Source organism: Chelonia mydas, chromosome 6 (assembly GCF_015237465.2).
Source record: "Chelonia mydas isolate rCheMyd1 chromosome 6, rCheMyd1.pri.v2, whole genome shotgun sequence".
Taxonomy (NCBI): Eukaryota; Metazoa; Chordata; order Testudines; family Cheloniidae; genus Chelonia; species Chelonia mydas.
The window spans coordinates 130,694,222-130,714,165 of record NC_051246.2 but is presented as its reverse complement, the minus strand read 5'-3'; the positions used below and the strand labels follow the sequence as shown (position 1 = coordinate 130,714,165).

At 43.2% G+C, this 19,944-nt stretch overlaps 1 protein-coding gene across 10 annotated transcripts in view; it reads left to right on the top strand.

Moving 5' to 3' along the window:
* Positions 1–19,944, top strand: part of FANCM (FA complementation group M) — a 182,316-nt gene that overhangs the window by 70,203 nt on the left and 92,169 nt on the right. For all 10 annotated transcript variants that reach the window (XM_043549768.1, XM_037901395.2, XM_043549767.1 and 7 more), the window contains exons 7-10: positions 215–346; positions 941–1,039; positions 16,920–17,104; positions 18,809–19,015. In XM_043549768.1, the coding sequence (XP_043405703.1) occupies positions 215–346; positions 941–1,039; positions 16,920–17,104; positions 18,809–19,015 (623 nt within the window). The remainder of the gene's footprint in view (positions 1–214; positions 347–940; positions 1,040–16,919; positions 17,105–18,808; positions 19,016–19,944) is intronic.

Here is a 19,944-nt window from a genome sequence, read left to right as displayed (position 1 = left end):
ACTTACATGCGAACACCCCCTGAAATAATACTTACTCCCAATTACATAAGCCTTTCCATTATAACCTTAGCTGCTTCAGAAAATTCTATTTCGGTTTCAGTTAAGGAAATGTGGAATTGATTCTAAATTAAATTCAATTTATATGTAGCAAAACACCAAATCTTTAAGATTACTCAAGAGTTTGAATATTAAACCATCTTATCTTTTTATAAAGGCTTGACTCGTGCCAGGAATGAACTTAGCCGGAATGAGGACTTCATGAAATTGTATCGGCAACTTGAAAACATGTTTTCAGACACATCTGTGACTTCAGCAAATGGAAATTTTCTTTACAACAATAGAACAGGTCAGTGTTTACCTTTGAAGTCAGCATATTTGCTTCCTGAATTTTTTCTAGAAGAGCACTTTTTCCCCTCAAAATTTAAATCTGGCAAAAGGTCTATTCAACATAAAGCCTAACTGCTGATGATTCGTGATGCAAAATAAGTCTGATATTCAGTGTGGTGCCTCTCTTTCCTAGTGCACAAAACTGGATGGTAGTTACATTGCAGCTTTTATGTGTTCTATTTAAGCAGTTCCATCTGCCTTCAAATCACAGTTTTGTAGGTCTGAAGCCTTGAAGTTCAGTTAGAATTTAACTATAAATTATTATAATCTCTTAACTAGCCTTGTGCAATACTTTTTTAATTTGACCACAACAAAAGTAATGTTCTGGTCTTGAAAAACTGGGTTTAACAAATATGCGCTTCAGTAATGAGTTCACTGAAGTTCATGTGCTAGATAGTTATTGTAATTAGATTGGAAATGTTGGGAATTGGTGCTTCTCAGACTTGGAAGAGAGAAGTAGACTAAGAAAACAAGGTTCACAGAACCTCTTATATACTTATTCCAAAAAAGGCATACAGGTATATTTTTTAAAATGACTTTATTTGGTTTACAGGACCTGCAAATAAAAATAAAATCATCTACAGTCATCCAAAATTAAAGAAATTAGAAGAGGTTGTAGTAGAACACTTCAAATCCTGGAAGGGATGTACAGGTAAATGTTAGTCTCCAAAATGTAATCTAATAGCACTATCTGGGTATGAATCCATAATATTCTTCTTTAATTGTTTCATTCATTTAATTGAAATGTTCCTAGCCTCTTTTTGCCAGACACTAGGAATGGGCGACAAGGGGTGGATCACTTGATGATTACCTGTTCTGTTCATTCCCTCTGAAGCACCTGGCATTGGCCTCTGTTGGCAGACAGGATACTGGGCTAGATGGACCATTGGTCTGACCCAGTATGGCCATTCTTATGTTCTAATTCCTTAATTGATTGAAAGTCGTGCATATTTTGCTAGGTATTTTTATTTTATCCACTTGAAAAAATATCCCTGTGATGGGGCGGCTGCCCCTCACTGGCAGAAAAGGGGTTAAAAGCAGCCCTAGGGAGGCTGTGCTGGTGGCAGCCAATCAGGGCTAAGTAGGCCCATATAAAAAGGAAGCTACAAGGCAGAGTAGGGCAGTTCTCTGCTGGGAGCCCAGGGAGGAAGGACTGTGTCCCTGAAGGGCCAAGAGAACTGCCAGCACCCTGGACAGATCAGTGCTGCAAACAGGGGCCGAGGAAGCCAGAGACAACTCCTGGCTGACTGCTGGGGGGTTGCAGACTGAGGCCCTGATACAAGGGTAAAGGGGGTGCCGGAGCCACACGGGAAGTGGCTAGACCATGGACTGCAGTTTGCCACTGGCAGGAAGTGGCTGAACAGTATACTGCAGGTCCTCTGGAATGGGGGATCACAGTGTGTGGCACGGCCGGAGCGCTGTGTCGCTGAAGAGGACACCATGGTCCTTGGAGAGACGTGGGTCCAAGAGCAGGAATCACGGCGGCAATGTACCACATAAAGGGGGCACACTCAACAGCAGAGCTAATTCCCAAGACAGGCTGAGGAGGCACCAGAGTGATGAGTGGACCCCCTTGCAATCCCTGAAAAAACAAGTTGCCATCATAGAATTATTTAAGTGAAATTCCCTTATAGGTTACGTTAACCTTATTTTACTATACATTCTTTCACAACTCTAACCAAATGTTAAAACAATGATAATAAACATTTTAGTTTTATTACTGGGGCCTCATTTGTTCCAGGATTTCATGGCCATGGAACAGGCTGTGGAATCCAACTCTCTCTGCAGAATTATGCCCCTGAAGCTATGCTTTCATTTAAAAAAATCTTGTTAATATGGTTGTGCAGGAAACATTTTAAAGTGTAAACAAGAACTGATGCAATGTCATCTTCCTGAGTGGCAGAGAACTTGGAACAAAGTTTTCAGACAAAGTGACTTCTACATAACTAAAGGAAAAATGTGAAATTTTAAGAATGAGTTGGATTCAAAATAAACAAAATCCTCATATGTGATATGTTATTAATCTGTTTTGAGTTTTCTGTTTCTTTGTAGTATTTTTACTTGATTCACTTTAGTGTGATTTATAGGGTTTATTTTGTGTGTTAAAAAGTGTTAAAAAAATTAAAATTCATATTTTAATTATGCAAAAGTTCCTTGGGAAGAAGAATTGGAAGAGCTCTCCCACTGAAAACTTCAATTAATGGGGAGGAAAAGGTATATCACTCTTCATTATGGAGTTCAAGGATACAATGCTTGACGCTCCTAATTTGAGATTCTGTGAAGAGCCATAAAAGTCACCTAAGATAATCAGTGCATATATTTGTGCTTTAAATAATGCAAAATGTTTATTTTGATGCTTCAGAGAAAAGAGCACTTTCAGATAACGTTAAATGATTCACCTGTATCAAGTTAATTAGGCTTAAAAATTCTGACTTTTTAAAAGTGATTCCAGTCTTAATTTCAGAATTTCTGAGACTTCTTATTGTAAAGCAATCCGTGTTTGCAACATTGAGAATTTATGACACCAAAAACAACCTCTCTTCCCCCTCAATCCTACTCCATATATTTTTATATGCATTGGCATCAGGAAGCATAAGTTAAATGTTTGAAAATAAAACAGTTTTTAGTGCTGAAACCATTGATTTGAAAAGAACAATTGGAGGAATCCTAAAATTAAGGACTGCATGAAGAAACAAATTTAAAGTAGGTCAGCTTGGCAAGTTGATCTCATCTCTCTAGTCACATGGAATCATGTCATATTACATGAATGTGACGTACTAGGGTACGATCATGCCACACATACTTTATCAGACAATACTGACCAGCAAATTGAGTTTTCAAATGATGCCTTACAAGGCATTTTTTGTGCAAAGATTATTACAAGTGTGTAGGGGTATATTCAGTCACATTGAGTATGTATACCTGTCATTTATATATGGAGGTACTGACCATGGCTCCATAGTAAGGTTAAATTGAATTTTATATTTAAAGTAGGAATTTAACCATTTCGTTATATATGAAGAGTACGGTGTGTTCTTTTCAAATTTATATCACTTATTCTTTAAATACAGAGTGGATATATAGAGAGATCTATATCTATGTAATATGCATATACTTAGGAGTGTGATGGATGATGTAAGTGTGGTAAATAGTTGCAGAATAATGGTGCTCTCTCCAAGTTAATTGGTTCTTCTTCGAGTGATTGCTCATGTCCATTCAATTTAGGTGTGTGTGGTTGCCACATGTATCGGTGCTGGAATTTTTTTCCTCAGCAGTATCCGTAGGGGACCGGCTCCGGTGCCCCCTGGAGTGGCGTGCACATGCCACGGTATGTAGGGTGCTGTTAGAGAGCTTATTCCTTCACTCTCCCACTTCCCTGGTCCTTCTCGCATGAACAGAGAGCAACAATACCCGAAGTCCGAAGGTGCAAACAATTCGATGTTTATTGGGGTGAACTTCCAGCAAGCTTAAATACAAGTTCCTTTTACCTTATTTTCGAATCCCAACTTACTTCCTGTTTGCCCCTAATTTATATAGTAATATTCTTAGCTATACCTTAACCAATCATTCTACTGAAATTTAACTAACCAATCCTAACATATTGTAACATGATTAGCTAACCAATTATATCCCACCACCTTAATTAGATTACACCCAGCAAAATTAATTATACAGCAGACAGGAACAATCACAGAACCAGACAGAGATTATACAGACAAACAATAGCAAAGTGGGAAAACAATACAGAAGTGAGGATTTCACATCCCAGCTATTGATAAGTGAGTTCTTGCCAGACAGGATGCTATCAAACTAAGTTTCCTTTTACATTTTCTAGGCACTTCCCTTTCTTTGGAGGTGATAGGAATTATCAGGACAGGATTGTATTCAGGACAGGATTGTATTCCTAACAGCCCAATAGCACCTTCTTTCAATGTGGCTAGTGAGGATGTGACTGTTCGCTTCCTGGCTTATGGCTGCCTCTGCTGCTTAGCCAAAGGCCTTAGCCTAAGAACAGGGCCTCAAACTGTCACAGTAAGAGAAGGCCCTTACACCAGCAGACAGTGATTTTGATTCTTTCTTTTATACCTCTAGAACTAGCCAAGTAATAAGAATACCCCTAAATTCTTAAAGTACAGGCCTTTACAGACAGGCCTGAATATCTATATCCTAACAGGTGCCATCGGCTCTCCCCACCCTCAATTACTTCTTGCCACCAGTGACGGTGCTGGAAGTGTTGCTGCTTCAGCTAGTGCTGTAGATGGTCGTTTGCACAAACTAGTTATGTCCTGTATTATACTATATATAGCTTTTGATTAGTGTTTATAAATCCCGTAAGTATAGTTAGAGACTTTGTAGGTCCCCAACGGGACTTTGCCTCGGGACAGGCTTCAGGCGTCATCGGATGCGGTGGACACTGCTGGCTGAACCATGGCCTCAGCCGTCACCATGCACCAGACATCCTGGCTGCCCTTCTCTGGCTTGTCCACGGAGGCTCAGCAGTCGATGCAAGACCTTACCTTTGATGGGCAAGCCCTTTTTGTGGAACAGACTGACAATAAGCTCCGTGGCCAAACGGACTCCCGCATGACCCTTAAAACGCTGGGCGTGTATGTTCCCGGCCCTACCCGCAAGTGGTTTAAGCCGCAGGAGCCTCAGGGTCAGGGGAGCCACCCTCGCCAGGAGCCTCCCCATAAGAAATCCAGAGGCTACCAGCAGTGTCCTAGCCAACATCCTTCGCAGGCCTCTCGGTCGAGCTCGACCCACAATAAGTAGGTGTCAAGTGCTCATTTTGAGGGTGCACCCGAGGACGACATACCAGACTGTTCCCAGGATCCTCCCTCCCTTATTTTTACCAACTGCCTTTCTCCTTTCCTCCCTGTGTGGGCATCTATAACGTCGGAAAGATGGGTCCTCAGTACGGTGGCGCGGAGTTACACCCTTCAGTTACTTTCTACCCCTCCTTCCAACCCCCCTCCCTGTCCCTCTTTAGGGGCCCTTCTCATGAGGGTCTCCTCATGCAGGAGGTAGAGGGATTACTGCAGGTAGGTGTGGTGGAGGTCATTCCTCCAGAGTTCAAGAACAAGGGGTTCTATTCCTGGTACTTTTTAATCCCAGAGGTCAAGGGCGGTCTACAACCTATTCTGGACCTACGAGACCTGAACCGCTTCCTAACAAAGCTGAAGTTCCTCATGGTTTCTCTGGCCTCCATCATCCCTTCCCTGGATCCGGGAGACTGGTATGCCGCCCTCATGTGAAAGTATGCATTTTTCAGATTGTCCATCTTCGAGGGACACAGACGCTTCCTCTGGTTTACGGTGGGTCCCAAACCCTATCAGTTTGCAGTCCTCCCGTTTGGCCTAGCAACAGCACCACAGGTATTTACCAAGAGCATTTCAGTGGTGGCTGCCTGCCTCAGATGTCGGGGTGTCCAGATCTACTCATACCTAGATGACTGGCTAGTCAAGGGCAGAGCCAGGTACAAAGGGATGTCACGATGCTGTTAGCCTCCTGCCATTGCCTCGGTCTGTTGGTAAACGACAAAAAATCCATGTTGGTTCCGGTACAGAGGATAGAGTTCATCGGTGCAGTGCTCGACTCAACCTGAGCCAGGGCGTTCCTGCCACTGGAGAGATTCAGGACACTGATGTACCTCATCGCGGAAGTCTCTGCATTTCCCCTGACCACAGCCAGGGTTTGCCTGCGTCTACTAGGTCACATGGCAGCGTGTACATATGTGGTGCGCCACGCCAGGCTCCGGATGCAACCCCTGCAGCAGTGGCTGGCGACGGTCTACTTCCAGTCCAGGGACCACCTGGAGAAGGTCGTCACCATCCCCATGACAGTACTTACCTTGCTGCTATGGTGGATCAACCCCAGGAAAGTCCTAGAAGGAGTTCCCTTTGTCAGCACTCCTCACTCAGTCGAGTTGGTTTTGGACGCCTTGGACTTCGGCTGGGGGTCACACCTCAGCACCCTCCAGACCCAAGGTATGTGGTCCCCAGAGGAACCGATACTACACTTTAACGTCAAAGAGCTCAGGGCGGTGCACAGTACATGCACAGTCTTCCGACCTTACCTGTTGGGCAGAGTGGTCAGAGTCCTCATGGACAACACAGCCTTGATGTTCTACATCAACAGACAAGGCGGCACGCAATCCTCGGCACTCTGTCTCTGGGACTTTTGCATCGACCACGGAATCCATCTAGAAGTGTGTCACCTTCTGGGTGCCAAGAACACACTAGCATATCACCTAAGCAGGGACTTCTCCTCTGACCGCAAGTGGGTGCTTCACCAGAAGGTAGCCAGCATGATCTTCCAGAGGTGGGGAACTCCCGAAGTGGATTTGTTCACGACCAGGCAGAACAGGGTGTGCCGCAGATTTTGTTCCAGACAGGGTCTGGGCAAGGGCTCCCTCTCTGATGCCTTCCTCCTGCCATGGGCAGGAAGCCTGATGTATGCGTTCCCTCTGATTCTGCTCATCAGCAAGGTCCTAGCGAAAATAAAGAGAGAAAAGGCGCAGGTTATCATGATCGCCCCGGCGTAGCCTTGCAGCGTTGGTCCTGGACGCTATCAAGCTTGTCAGCGATCCCTCCCTGGCCCTGTCTAACCGACTGGGCCTGCTGTCACAGAATCACAGCCGACTCTTGTACCCCAACCTGGCTGGCGTCCGTCCACCTCACCACATCGATGTTGCGTGGCTGAACCCAGATGAACAGGCCTGTTTGGAAGGGGTCCAGAAGGTCCTCGAGAGTAGAAAGCCCTCAACTCGGCAGACCTACCTGGCAAAGTGGACAAGGTTCTCCCACTGGGTGGCTGAATGGGGCATCTCCCCTTTGCATTCTTTGGTGCAGTCGATCTTAGACTACCTGCTTCATTTGAGGAACCAGGGTCTGGCACACTCCTCTATCAGGGTGCATCTGGTGGTCATTTCAGCCTTTCATCTGCCAATCCATGGCAGACGGTGTTCTCCCATGCCATAATGGTAAGGTTCCTTAGAGGCCTCGAGAGACTCTTTCCTCAAGTTTGGTTGCCAGCCCCTTAGTGGTATCTCAGCTTGGTTCTGTCCAGGCTCACGAGACCACCCTTTGAGCCTTTGGCCTTATGCTCCCTGTCTCACCTATCATGGAAGGTAGCTTTCGTGGTGGCGGTGATGTTAGCGAGGCGAGTCTCCGAGCTGCGAGCCCTGATCTCAGAACCGTACACAGTCTTCAGTAAGGACAAGGTTCAGCCCCACCTGGCTTTCCTTCCCAGGGTGGTGTCCATTTTCCACATGAGCCAGGACATCTTCCTTCCAGTCTTCTGCCCTAAGCCCCATGAGATTAGTGAAGAGAGGCGCCTTCAGACTTTGGACATAAGAAGGGCTCTGGCTTTCCAGCTAGATCGGACAAAGCCTTTCTGTAAGTCCACTCAGCTTTTCATCTCTACAGCTGATAGATGGAAGGCCTCCCAGTGTCCATGCAGAGGATTTCTAACTGGATCACCTCTTGCATTTGGACCTGCTACAAGTTGGCAGGAGTCCCTCCACTGCCAATCTTCAGAGCCCACTCAACTGGAGTTCAGGCATCTTCAGCAGCCTTCCTGGCGCACTTCCCAATCCAGGACCTCTGTTGAGCTGTGACGTGGTCCTCGTTGCACACATTCACAGCCCACTACGCCATCACTCAGCCGGCCAGGGATGACGCTGCGTCCGGCAGAGCTGTGTTGCAATCTACACATCCGTGAACTCCTACCAACCTCTGAGGGGTACTGGTTGGGAGTCACCTTAGTTGAATGGACATGAGCAAGCATTCAAAGAAGAAAAGACAGTTACCTTTTCTGTAAGTGGTGTTCTTCGAGATGTGTTGCACATGTCCATTCCACAACCTGCCCTTCTTCCCCACTGTCGGAGTTTCCGGCAAGAAGGAACTGAGGGTGGGGGGAACCAGCAGTGCCCAATATACCGCAGCATGTGCACACCACTTTAGGGGGTGCCAGAGCTGGTTCCCTTTGGATACTGCTGAGGCACCAGTGCATGTGGCAAGCACGCACACCTAAGTTGAATGGACATGAGCAACGCATCTCAAAGAACGCCAGTTACAGAAAAGGTAACTGTCTTTTACTATGTGGTAGTTTTGATGTAACATAATTCTGAATTTCCTGTTGTTGGTGGTGCTCATGGCTTTACTTGAGCAACTTTAATTGTTGTACAATTAAGTGTTTGTGTTGGATACATATATAGAGACTGCAAATTCTTCAGGGAAGGAGACCATGCTCTTTTTAATAGGTTAGTGGGAAAGGGACTGTCTTTTTTTAATTTGCAAGATGCATTGCCAAAGTAATGATATTACAGAAATATTGATTAAGCATAATAGTATTTATGTATGTGCTGATACCTTAAAAATTGGGGGAAAATATTTCAGGCCAGTATGTAAGGCTTGTTACAGTATTTTTTTAATCTTATTCAACCAGTGTATAACTGCTTGTCTTTATAAATTACTATTTTTAATGTACTCTTTGATTTATAGATATTTCTACCATCACAGCATTGAATTTTTGCCAAAATTACAAAAATAATTTGGTCAGTAAAACACAAATTTTCCAATTTTAGATTAAAAAAGCTTGATGCTTTTGGTGTATGCTTAGCACAATAATACATAAAATAATTTGTGCAAATAACCATAGAAGTAAGAGGCTTGTGGTGACAGTTGAGGTTTGAGAGACTGCAGAAATTTTACTGGCGCAATGTTGCTACTTATTATTATTTATTCAGTTATAAAGATCTTATTGTTCATTTTTTATATGTCTAGGTCTGGAAAACATTTTATTGAAACTTCCTACAAATTAAAAATTGTAGATTTGTTTTTTTTCCGTGTAGCCAAACGGAAACAGAGAAGCAGATTTTTTTTTATAGTTGGGTGTGCGACATTAGCCACCTTCCAGTTTTCTGCAATAGTAGCTGTTTGTAGTGCTAAATAATCTGTTTCCTTTTTTATCAAAATAAAAAGTGCCTGGATATGTGCTCTCAGTACCCTGTCAATTATGTTAAATTTCCAAATCCAGTAAAGTTTAATCAGCTTAGCTCATCTACCAAGCAGCAGCTCATAATTAACGTTAACACACCTATTCATCTTCTCATCTCCTACTTGTCTGAGCTAAGAGGATGAACAAAATCTTCAGATGCTTAAGTCGGGGAATATCAAGTAGGAGAAGGGGAGGTTATTCGTTCTGCATACAGCATTAGTGAGACCATTACTGGAATACTGTGTTCAGTTCTGGTTTCCATGCTTCAAAGGAGATGTTGAAAAATTGGAAAGCCTTCAGAAGAGAGCTGTAGGAATGATCTGAGGTCTGGAAAACTAGGGAGAGACTAAAGGAGCTCCAGTACATTTAGTTTATCCAAGAAAAAGGTTAAGAGCTGACTGATCATGGTCTACAAGTACCTACAAGGGGAAGAGATTTCTGACAGTAGACAGCTCTTTAATCTAGCAGAAAAAGGCATAATGAGAGCCAATGGCTAAAACTAGACAAAATCAGATTAGAAATAAGGCACACACTTTTCACAGTGAGAGTAATTCATTGTAACAGCTTACCTAGGGATGTGGTAGATTCTTCATTAGTTAAGATTTTTAATCAACACTGAACATCTTTCTAAGGGAGATTTTTTAGCTCTCACAGAACTTACTGTCTTGATGCAGAGATCATATTCCATGATCATAATATGGTTCTTTCTGGCCTTTCACTTGACCTTTGAAGATTCATAGGTTGTAACATGTTGGCCCTGCAATGTGTCCTAAAATCAGTAAATCCTGGCTACTTAGGATCACGGGCAGGAGGGCTTGCCAGACCTCTTAAAAGTAATTAATATTCAAATCAGTTCAAATGTTTGAGATTTCTAATATTTAAGTATGGACCAAGATTTCTGAACCTTGTGGGTGAATAGTGTGTGCTGGGCATCAATTCTAAGCAAGAGATTAACAATTTTACAGTTATAATGCAAAATTAAAATGTATACATAAATAATTAAGCAGTCTTTTGTAGCACAGAGAGTAAGTTACTGTATCATGTTTGTCATTCATATGCTGGCTATCTTGGGCAGCATCAGTATCATTGATCCATCACAGCATACATCTACCACTTCTCCTCAGTCCAAGTCTTTCCTAGAAGGAACAGCTGCAGGAAGTGTAAACCAGCATCCAGAAAGCAGTTCAGGAGGCACTTGTGGTCAATCAAATTAAAACATGAAACAGCTACTTTGCACATACTTATAACAAAGGCAAACACCCTAGAGTAGTGCTCCTCTTGATCAACGCAAGATCAGAGATCAGGAAGCCCTTTATTATTCAGTCTTATCAGAAAATCAACACAGGGCACCGGCCTACTCCGTGAATCTAGCAACATGGGCATCCTGCTAATCTATAGACTTTTGAAAAGGAGTCGACTGAGATACTGTGTGAAATAGTAAAAATAACGAGGAGTCCTTGTGGCACCTTAGAGACTAACAAATTTATTTGGGCATAAGCTTTCATGGGCTAAAACCCACTTCATCAGATGCATGGAGTAAAAAAGACAGTAAGAAGAATATATATTATAGCACATGAAAAGATGGGAGTTGCCTTAGCAAGTGGGGGGTCAGTGCTAACAAGCCAATTCGATTAAGGTGGAAGTGGCTTATTCTCATTCTTAATTGAATTGGCTTGTTACCACTGACCCCCCTTTTGGTAAGGTAACTCCCATGTTTTCATGTGCTATAATATATATACTTCTTACTGTCTTTTTTACTCCATGCATCTGATGAAGTGGGTTTTAGCCCATGAAAGCTTATGCCCAAATAAATTTGTTAGTCTCTAAGGTGCCACAAGGACTCCTCGTTATTTCTGTTGATACAGACTAACACAGCTACCATTCTGAAACCTGTGTGAAACAGTGATGTTGTTTCCAAGGCTTATTGTCCATGTGTATCTAAACACCGTGTTGATGCTGCAATGACCCAAAACCACCACTTCTACCCTTTGTACCCTTGATTTTTTTCCAAGTAATCTCTGGACCTACACACATGCAGCCAGTCACACTCTGGATTAGATTTTCAGACTCAAATGAAATACAGGGAATACAAGAAACAGCTTCTGGTGATCTCCTTCCTGCAGACAAGAAGCAATCATACTAGTCCACCCCCAGAAGCTCACGGACCCAGTAAAATTCCAAAGCATCATTGCATGTAACTCTGTGTCACCAAAAACTAAGCGAGTCACTGTAACTATTCCGTAACCACAGCAATTGACACTGACACCGAAGTGCCACCCTTCCCAAGAGATCTCCACGGTTCTCTGCAGTCTGTGACAGGAGTCAGAGGAAGAGAATTTGTACATCAGCAGTGTAAAATATAGGCAGGTGCAGACAGCATCCAACAAGGAATTTTTGTGAGCCTATGCCCTCTCTGTGGAAGACATAAAGAAATCCTGTCTTTCCACCTTTGTATCTGCTAAATCAGTACTAAACTATAATTCATGGCTCCCTTGAAGAGCCATAAATGGTTCATGGGGGAGTCACAAGTGTTGGGAAAAGGTTTTTAATTGATACCCCAAATTTTTTGTTTGCTTTTAATTAAGGGACTATTAAACTGGGCGTAAAAATCACCTGTGTCTTATCTATGGGTCTGTGTCTTATGCTCCTGCTGCTGCAGAGGTTGGGTGCCTCTGCTCATGGAGGTAGCCTTTTGCAGAGAGACTCCCGGCTAGGGGAAACATTGAACAGGAAGTCTCTCAGCTGAAAGACCCCAGCTGGAGCAGAGGCAGAGAGAGCTTCCCAGTGCAAGGGGAAAGGGGCTGAGGGATATCCTTGTACTGGAACAACCTTTACCACGTGCTAAACCTACATGTAGCAAACGTTTGGCTGAAGATGATGATTTTAATAATGTTAAATAGAAAAAGAAGAAAAGCAGACAATCCAATTATAGTTACATTATGCTTGGATTTTTGTGTGTCAATATTACTGCAGAAAGTCCACAGCCCCAATGTGTCATTTGTTTTAAAATGTTAGTAAATGAAAGTATGAGGCCAGGGAAACTACAGAGACATTTAGAAACCAGACATCTGGAATTTATAAAAAAGAGCCCAACAATATTTTCCTTCAGAAACTTGAAGAATTAAAGCAGCAATAAAGTAATGTCTAAAGAAGCAGCTGTTACTCAAAAAGCTTTACAAGCATCTTATGTTGTGGCCAGGTGAATTGCAAAATGTAAACATGCACACACCGTTGGTGAGACCCTTCTACTTCCAGCAGCAATAGACGTGTGTAGAATTATGACTCTGTAACGAGCAGCCACGATGCTGAAAACCATTCCTATGTTAAACAATACCCTTCATCGATGTACTGATGACCTTGCAGAAAATGTCCAGGACCAATTGATGGAACAATTTAAGAAGAGCCAGTATTTCGCTCTGCAGCCTGATGAATCCAGACATAGCCAAAATGGCTCAACTTCTATGTTATGTGATATTGATAAGTCAAAGCAAGTACAATAGTTGAAGAACTTTCATTTTGCAAAGAAATCCCAACCCAAATAACTGGTGAGGAAATATTCAAGGTTCTCGATAAATTTATAGTAGATGAAGGTCTTAACTGATGTGTGGGGGTCTCTGCACTAATGGGGCAGCAGCCAGGACTGGAAAGAACAGTGGGGTTGTAGCACAAGTAAAGAAAGTCACATTAGCAGCAGTTTCGAGACACTGCATGATTCATTGTCAAGCTTTGGCACAGAATAAGTTGAAACCTGAAAGTCTCTAGACCAGGGATCTCAAACTCAAATCACCACGAGGGCCACATGAGGACTAGTACATTGGCCCAAGGGCCACATCACTGACACCTTTTCATACACAGATACAAAAGCCCCCACCCCCATTCCAACCCCTTCCCCAAAGTCCCCACCCCAACTCCGCCCCCTCCCTGCCCCTATTCCAACCCCCTCCCCAAATCCCCGCCCCTGCCCTGCCTCTTCTCTGCCTCCTCCCCTGAGCACGCGGCTCCCCACTCCTCCCCACTCCCTCCTGGAAAGCGCTAAGCACCGCCAAACAGCTGTTTGGCAGCAGGAAGCTCTTGGAGGTAGGCAGAGGAGTGGGGACGTGGCGCGCTGTGGGGGTGGGGGGAGGGAGGGTGAAGCGGAGGGGAGCTTGGTGGCCACAGGAAATAACTCGGGGGGGGGGGGGGTGTCAGGGAGCTTGGCGGGCTGCAGCAAATAACTCCGCAGGCTGCATGCAGCCCGTGGGCCGCGTGTTTGAGACCCCTGTTCTAGACCCTCAATATCATTATTAAAATTGTTAATTTTATAAAATCCCAGACAGTGAACAAATGTTGTTTTAGCATTCTGTGTGAAGAGATGGGCTCAGCTTCTGTTTCACACTGAAGTCAGGTGGTTGTCATGTTGGAAAAGTGTTCCAGCACATCTTTGAATTGCATGATGATATCAGAATTTTCCTCCTTGGAAAAACTGAACTATTCTAGATTCTGGATTAACACAACAATACACAATGTCTCCACTCGACTCCAGAACCCAGCATTTCCTGTGGCAAAGAACCTGTCCCCTTCCTTTTCAAAAGAAATTATCTGCAGTTGAGACGGGATTCCTGGGACACCAGGAACTATACAACAGACGCATGAATGAGAACCTAGTTCCTTCCTTCTCTGAATTCAGCCTATTCATGCAACAGGAACTGCTAGAAGCATTACAGAGTCACCTGGTATGTCTCATCCCTTTCTGGATAGTGAAAGAGTCAAGTTCATTTGGGATTTTTCTGCTGAAACTGCCAACACCTATTTTGGGCAGGGAAATTTACCAGCAGCTCTAGAAGATGCCATAATCTGGCCACTTTTTAAGGAAACAATTGCTCAGTGCAATGGACTTTGTCAACTATTGCCCAGTATCTAATCTTCCATACCTGGAGAGTTTATTAGATTGTTCAAGGGCTGCCTCCAACTTCAGCTGGATATAGCTGATATGCTGGACCTATCCCAGTCAGGCTTTAGGTCAGGTCATGGAACAGTGATGGCATTAACAGAAGATTTCCTATAGAACAAGGATCCTTAGGCTTATCACTAGACCTTGCCTCAGCATGTGATACAGCCAGACATGGAATCCTGTTGTCTCACCTCAACTATGGCCAGGGTTAGCAGGATCATGCTAAGATAGATTCAGTATATCCCCTCATTCTGCTCCCAGAGAGCCATGGTTAGGGTTACTTTCACCAGCAGAACACTCAGCTGTGGAGTCTCCCAGGCATCCATCTGTTCCTGTATCCTGTTCAACCACTGTATCAGGCAACACCCGGCTGTATGAGAGCTTCAAATGAGACACAGAGTACCATCCCGCAGCTATTCACAGGTCTGAGCTCAGCATCCAGCTGAAACTGAATACTGGAAAGAATGAGGCAGTGCTGATGGAGAGAAATAAGCACTTGGAAGATCTCACTTAGTCTCAGAACAAAGCCTCTCTTGTTAGCATGACAAGTTACTGAGAACACATCACACCAGTACTCCACTCAGTGCTCTGGCTCCCTGTTGAATATTGGATCATAGTCAAAGTTTCAGTCTGCAACTTCCATGCCGTCCCTGGAATTGGTCCCTGTTACCTGAAGAATGGCCTTCCATGTTGGCTATATCCCACAAGAACAAGGAAATTGCTGACCTCAGAAGCGACTCTTGTATTTTCCGGAGACCATTTTCTCGTCAACTGGCCTGTGAATCTGAGATTCACTCTTGGAAGAGGTGAGTAGGGCTACTAACTTCAGGTTCTTAAAAGGAGATTGCAAAACCCACTTCTTTGACTCTGCCTGCCCAAAATGTCACTGCACGCAAACACGCCAGGCACGTACAATTAAAAGAAAAATAAATAAAATGCAGTTTCTGTTGGTTGAAGTGAGGAGTGAAAATGAGAGAGAGAGAGACACCTTTGTGAAAAATATCTATATTCAATTCTAACTTCAGGAGGCACTCAGATACCAGAGTAACAGGCACAGCATGGAAACATAGGTGGCTCTCGGCAGCTCTCCAACAAATGAGTGTTATGCCTATTCACAAGAAACCATCTCTTTATACAATCAGTCTTGCCAGTTATTTCCATGTTTATATCTATCTTTTTTTTTTTTTCTTTTGGAGAGGCGAAGATGTTAGAAGTTTGTGATAAAGGAACTTTTGAATTACCTATAGTCCTGCAATTGCCGTATTCCATTTCAGACAGCAATTACACCTTGATATTGCCCTGAGGCAGTGTTGGTTTCAGTAATTCATGAGCTAGACAAAGTTCAGGTGTGCATGCTGATTTTTTCTAAGATCTCCCTGGCTTTTATGTCACCTGGTGGTAATGTATTTGCAGTACCTGGAAGGAGTAGACAGAACTGCATAATCATACTGCTTATAGCTCAGATAATTACCCTTCAAATGATCAACAAACCATGCTTTAATCCCAGTGTTAACCCCAAAATGGTGCTGTGCAAATACATAATAAAATTCAGCTGCAATTTACCTGCACCATTAAAATAAACAATGAATACAGGCAACACGATCTTTTAGGTGATGTGACTGTATGAAGATAAATGGGACAGAATATAGCCCTATGGTAGGTAAAGTAGAGCCTTGAGATAGTGGCAGGACAACTGCCTCTTAGGGACTTGTCTACGTGGCAGGTTATGTGGCAAGCCAAGGTGTGAATCTACAACACTCAGTAACTTGCAGTCTGGAGGCTGCCACAGCATAACGGAAGTCCCGGTGTGCAGCTTAGCATATTGCTCTGTTACTCATTGAGCTGAGAGCTCACCCAGGAAGCCGAAGTTGCCGACTTCTAGCAGTAATTGATAAAGGCTATCAGTACCTAAATTTGTTTATCAACTAAGATATTTATCCTGATTTATAACTTAAACCCCATGTTTCTGCTCTACCATGCTGTGCACTAGCCTTTCCTGAGTATCGTGCATTTTTATTGCTAGGAAGTCATCCTTACTTCCCCTGTGCCTCCTGACTTTTGTTATCTCTTTTGTTTGGTCATTATATATTTGGTTCTGAAATTAGATTGCAGATTCTTTGTTGCACAACCATGTCTTAATTTTATTTTGCGGCATCTACTGAGTGCACTTTGGGGCTTTATAAAGCAATACATTATAATAAATTGTGACTTGGGGACAAGGTTTTCTCAGTGCAGGGCCCTCTCTTGGATCAAATTCCAGAGCAGAGCCAGTGTTAGTTCTGCGTGATATGTTCCAGGGAGTGACTGTATCCTTTCTGTAGTGAATGAGGAGAGTTTTCTTTTTTAATAGGTTAGGAAGTGTGTAATTGTCATTTTTCTTAACATTGTGTTAATTTGGATGACTTTGTGCTCATAGCACAAATGGGAAGGGCACACTTTAAATCAAAAAATGGAATGAAATCCATTTGGGCACAATCTTATCCTTATTGAAGTGATGGGAGTTATGCATGCCCAAAGAAGGGGTGATCTGGCCCTGTGTTTTTTATTTATTGTGGATATAAAATCCTTTTCTAGCTCATAGACTTATTTTTGTCTTAAACAGATCAAAGCATGTCTGAAAGCAAACCCAGTGATACCAGAGTTATGATCTTCTCCTCATTTCGAGACAGCGTCCAAGAAATTGCTGAAATGCTTTCCCAGCACGAGCCAATTGTCAGAGTAATGACCTTCGTTGGCCACTCCACAGGAAAGAGCACGAAGGGCTTTACACAAAAAGATCAGCTTGAGGTAAAGGTATAATCAATCTTGTTTGAGAAGATGGGTGTAGGGAATGTGATGTGCTAATATATATTGTATAGAAATGACTGTGTAGTTTTAAGTTCCATTAGTAAATTGCTGTACTAGGTAAACCACTGTATTAGGTAAACAACTGTGATCTCAGGACCTCTTGGTGCCAACTGGAGAGGGTCCAAGGGGTGCACAGGATTTTACAGAGATCCTCTGGATCAGATATATGCATAACAGTTCACCAAAGCGTGACATGTGTGGACTCTACTGAGATCCAAGGGCCCACCAGACATCATAATCTTTGTGAAATGTAGGCATGGATAATATTTGAGGAGTTGTGTATCTATACTAAAAACTATGTTCTTAAGGTCTGGGAGCTGAGGCAAGTCACCAAGAAGTGACAGACCTCGCACATGTTCCTTTCAGGCTGGAGGTAACAGATGCTTTTTTCTCTATCTGGCCATAAGTATTGTGTGTCCCACAATGAATGCCTATTTGCATACTCAGTGGAGGGGTATCCTGTTTCACTAAGACCAAAGAACTAGTCTGGTATATCAGGATGCAAAGAAACACACAGGATCCTTCACTGAGAAGACAAGCTAACAGTATGTTTTATGAAAGGAGGGTCACAGCCAGCCTGGCTGTAAAGCACTGAAAGGATTTTGCATGAGCAATAGTCTATAACACATGAGAGTAGTTAATTAAGTCTAGACTCTAGAACGCATGTTACGATTTTATTTTATACGTAACAGTTTGTTTCCAATACATCTCCTAGCTATTACTTAAATGTCTGTGCTACGTTAAATAAACTTATACTTGACTTCTCTATAAACTTATCTAAGTGCTGTGTGTTAAGTGGAGTGGTGACTTGAGGTGAAAGTGGTAAGTAGGGATGTATTGTTCTTTGAAAGTAGCAGACCTGTGAATATTGCGGATGTCTAGTGGATCAGGAGCTGGACACTCCAGGGAGACAGTTGGAGCTAACCTGTAGAGAGAGAGTGGGGCCTGCATAGGCTTAGAGGAGGGAATGCTTGTGTTGCCCATGGCCAGTGGGGCTCGGGAGTTGACCCCCCAGCATACAGGCATGGCTTCCTCACGCCGAAGTCAGATGGTAGTGTGGGGTGTCTCAGCCCTGGGAAGCATGACATCCACTTGCAAAGTATTTTTTTTCAGGTCATCTGCCCAAAAAGAAATGTATAAAAGAGAAAATATTTGCATTTAATAATTTTGTGGTGTGATTTCTTTTAATAACAAATATGCAATATTTGAAAAGAATGAAAATGTCTGTGGAATGAATTGAGTACAGTGCTGTTTTCCCTAGTTTTTTGGAATTCTAAAAGGTGAGATATACCCTAAAATCTTGACTTAGTGGAGTAGTAGAAATACATATTTGTAATATTCAGAAACTGATTAGTAGGAGTAGGTTTGTCTTGTGTATGTCGTAGCTGGAGGCTGGATAAGGTGTGAAACATCTGTGATTCTGTATTTAAGGGTAGAATAACATTGATAATACTGACACATCTAGCATTTGTTAGTCAGCAGTTTGAACTGGAATACTTAACTGTTTTGGAAGGAGGTAGATTGTGCTTCTACAGTTTTTAGACAAGCTGAATTTTAATCACCAGGCTGGAATGTAAAAAGATGGTGAGAATTTATTTAGGACAGTAAAGGAGATTTATGATATGTGTTTTAATCCATTTTTAGGTGGTAAAATGCTTTCGTGAAGGTGGCTATAATACACTGGTCTCTACATGTGTAGGAGAAGAAGGGTTAGATATTGGAGAAGTGGACCTCATAATCTGTTTTGATGCTCAAAAAAGTCCAGTTCGTCTTGTGCAGCGAATGGGTCGAACTGGGCGCAAGCGGAAAGGCAGAATTGTTGTCATACTTGCAGAAGGACGGGAACAACGGGTGAGTTAAGAAATCTCTCACTGTAGTATTTTCTAACTTTTCAGTCTCATCACTTATTCATAGAATCATAGAATAACAGAGTTGGAAGGGACTTCTGGAGGCAATCTACTCCAACCCCCTGCCCAGAGCAGGACCAATCCCAACTAAATCATCCCAGCCAGGGCTTTGTCAAGCCTGACCTTAAAAACTTCTATGGAAGGGGATTCCACCACCTCCCTAGGTAACGCATTCCAGTGTTTCACCACCCTCCTAGTGAAAAAGTTTTTCCTAATATCCAACCTAAACCTCCCCCACTGCAACTTGAGACCATTACTCCTTGTCCTGTCATCTGCTATCACTGAGAATAGTCTAGATCCATCCTCTTTGGATCCACCTTTCAGGTAGTTGAAAGCAGCTATCAAATCCCCCCTCATTCTTCTCTTCCGTAGACTAAACAATCCCAGTTCCCTCAGCCTCTCCTCATAAGTCATGTGTTCCAGTCCCCTAATCATTTTTGTTGCCCTTCGCTGGACTCTCTCCAATTTCTCCACATCCTTCTTGTAGTGTGGGGCCCAAAACTGGACACAGGACTCCAGATGAGGCCTCACCAGTGTTGAATAGAGGGGAACGATCATGTCCCTCGATCTGCTGGCAATGCCCCAACTTATACATCCCAAAATGCCATTGGCCTTCTTGGCAACAAGGGCACGCTGTTGACTCATATCCAGCTTCTCGTCCACTGTCACCCCTAGGTCCTTTTCCGCAGAACTGCTGCCGAGTCATTTGGTCCCTAGTCTATAGCGGTGCATTGGGTTCTTCCGTCCTAAGTGCAGGACTCTGCACTTGTCCTTGTTGAACCTCATCAGATTTCTTTTGGCCCAATCCTCCAATTTGTCTAGGTCCCTCTGTATCCTATCCCTACCCTCCAGCATATCTACCACTCCTCCCAG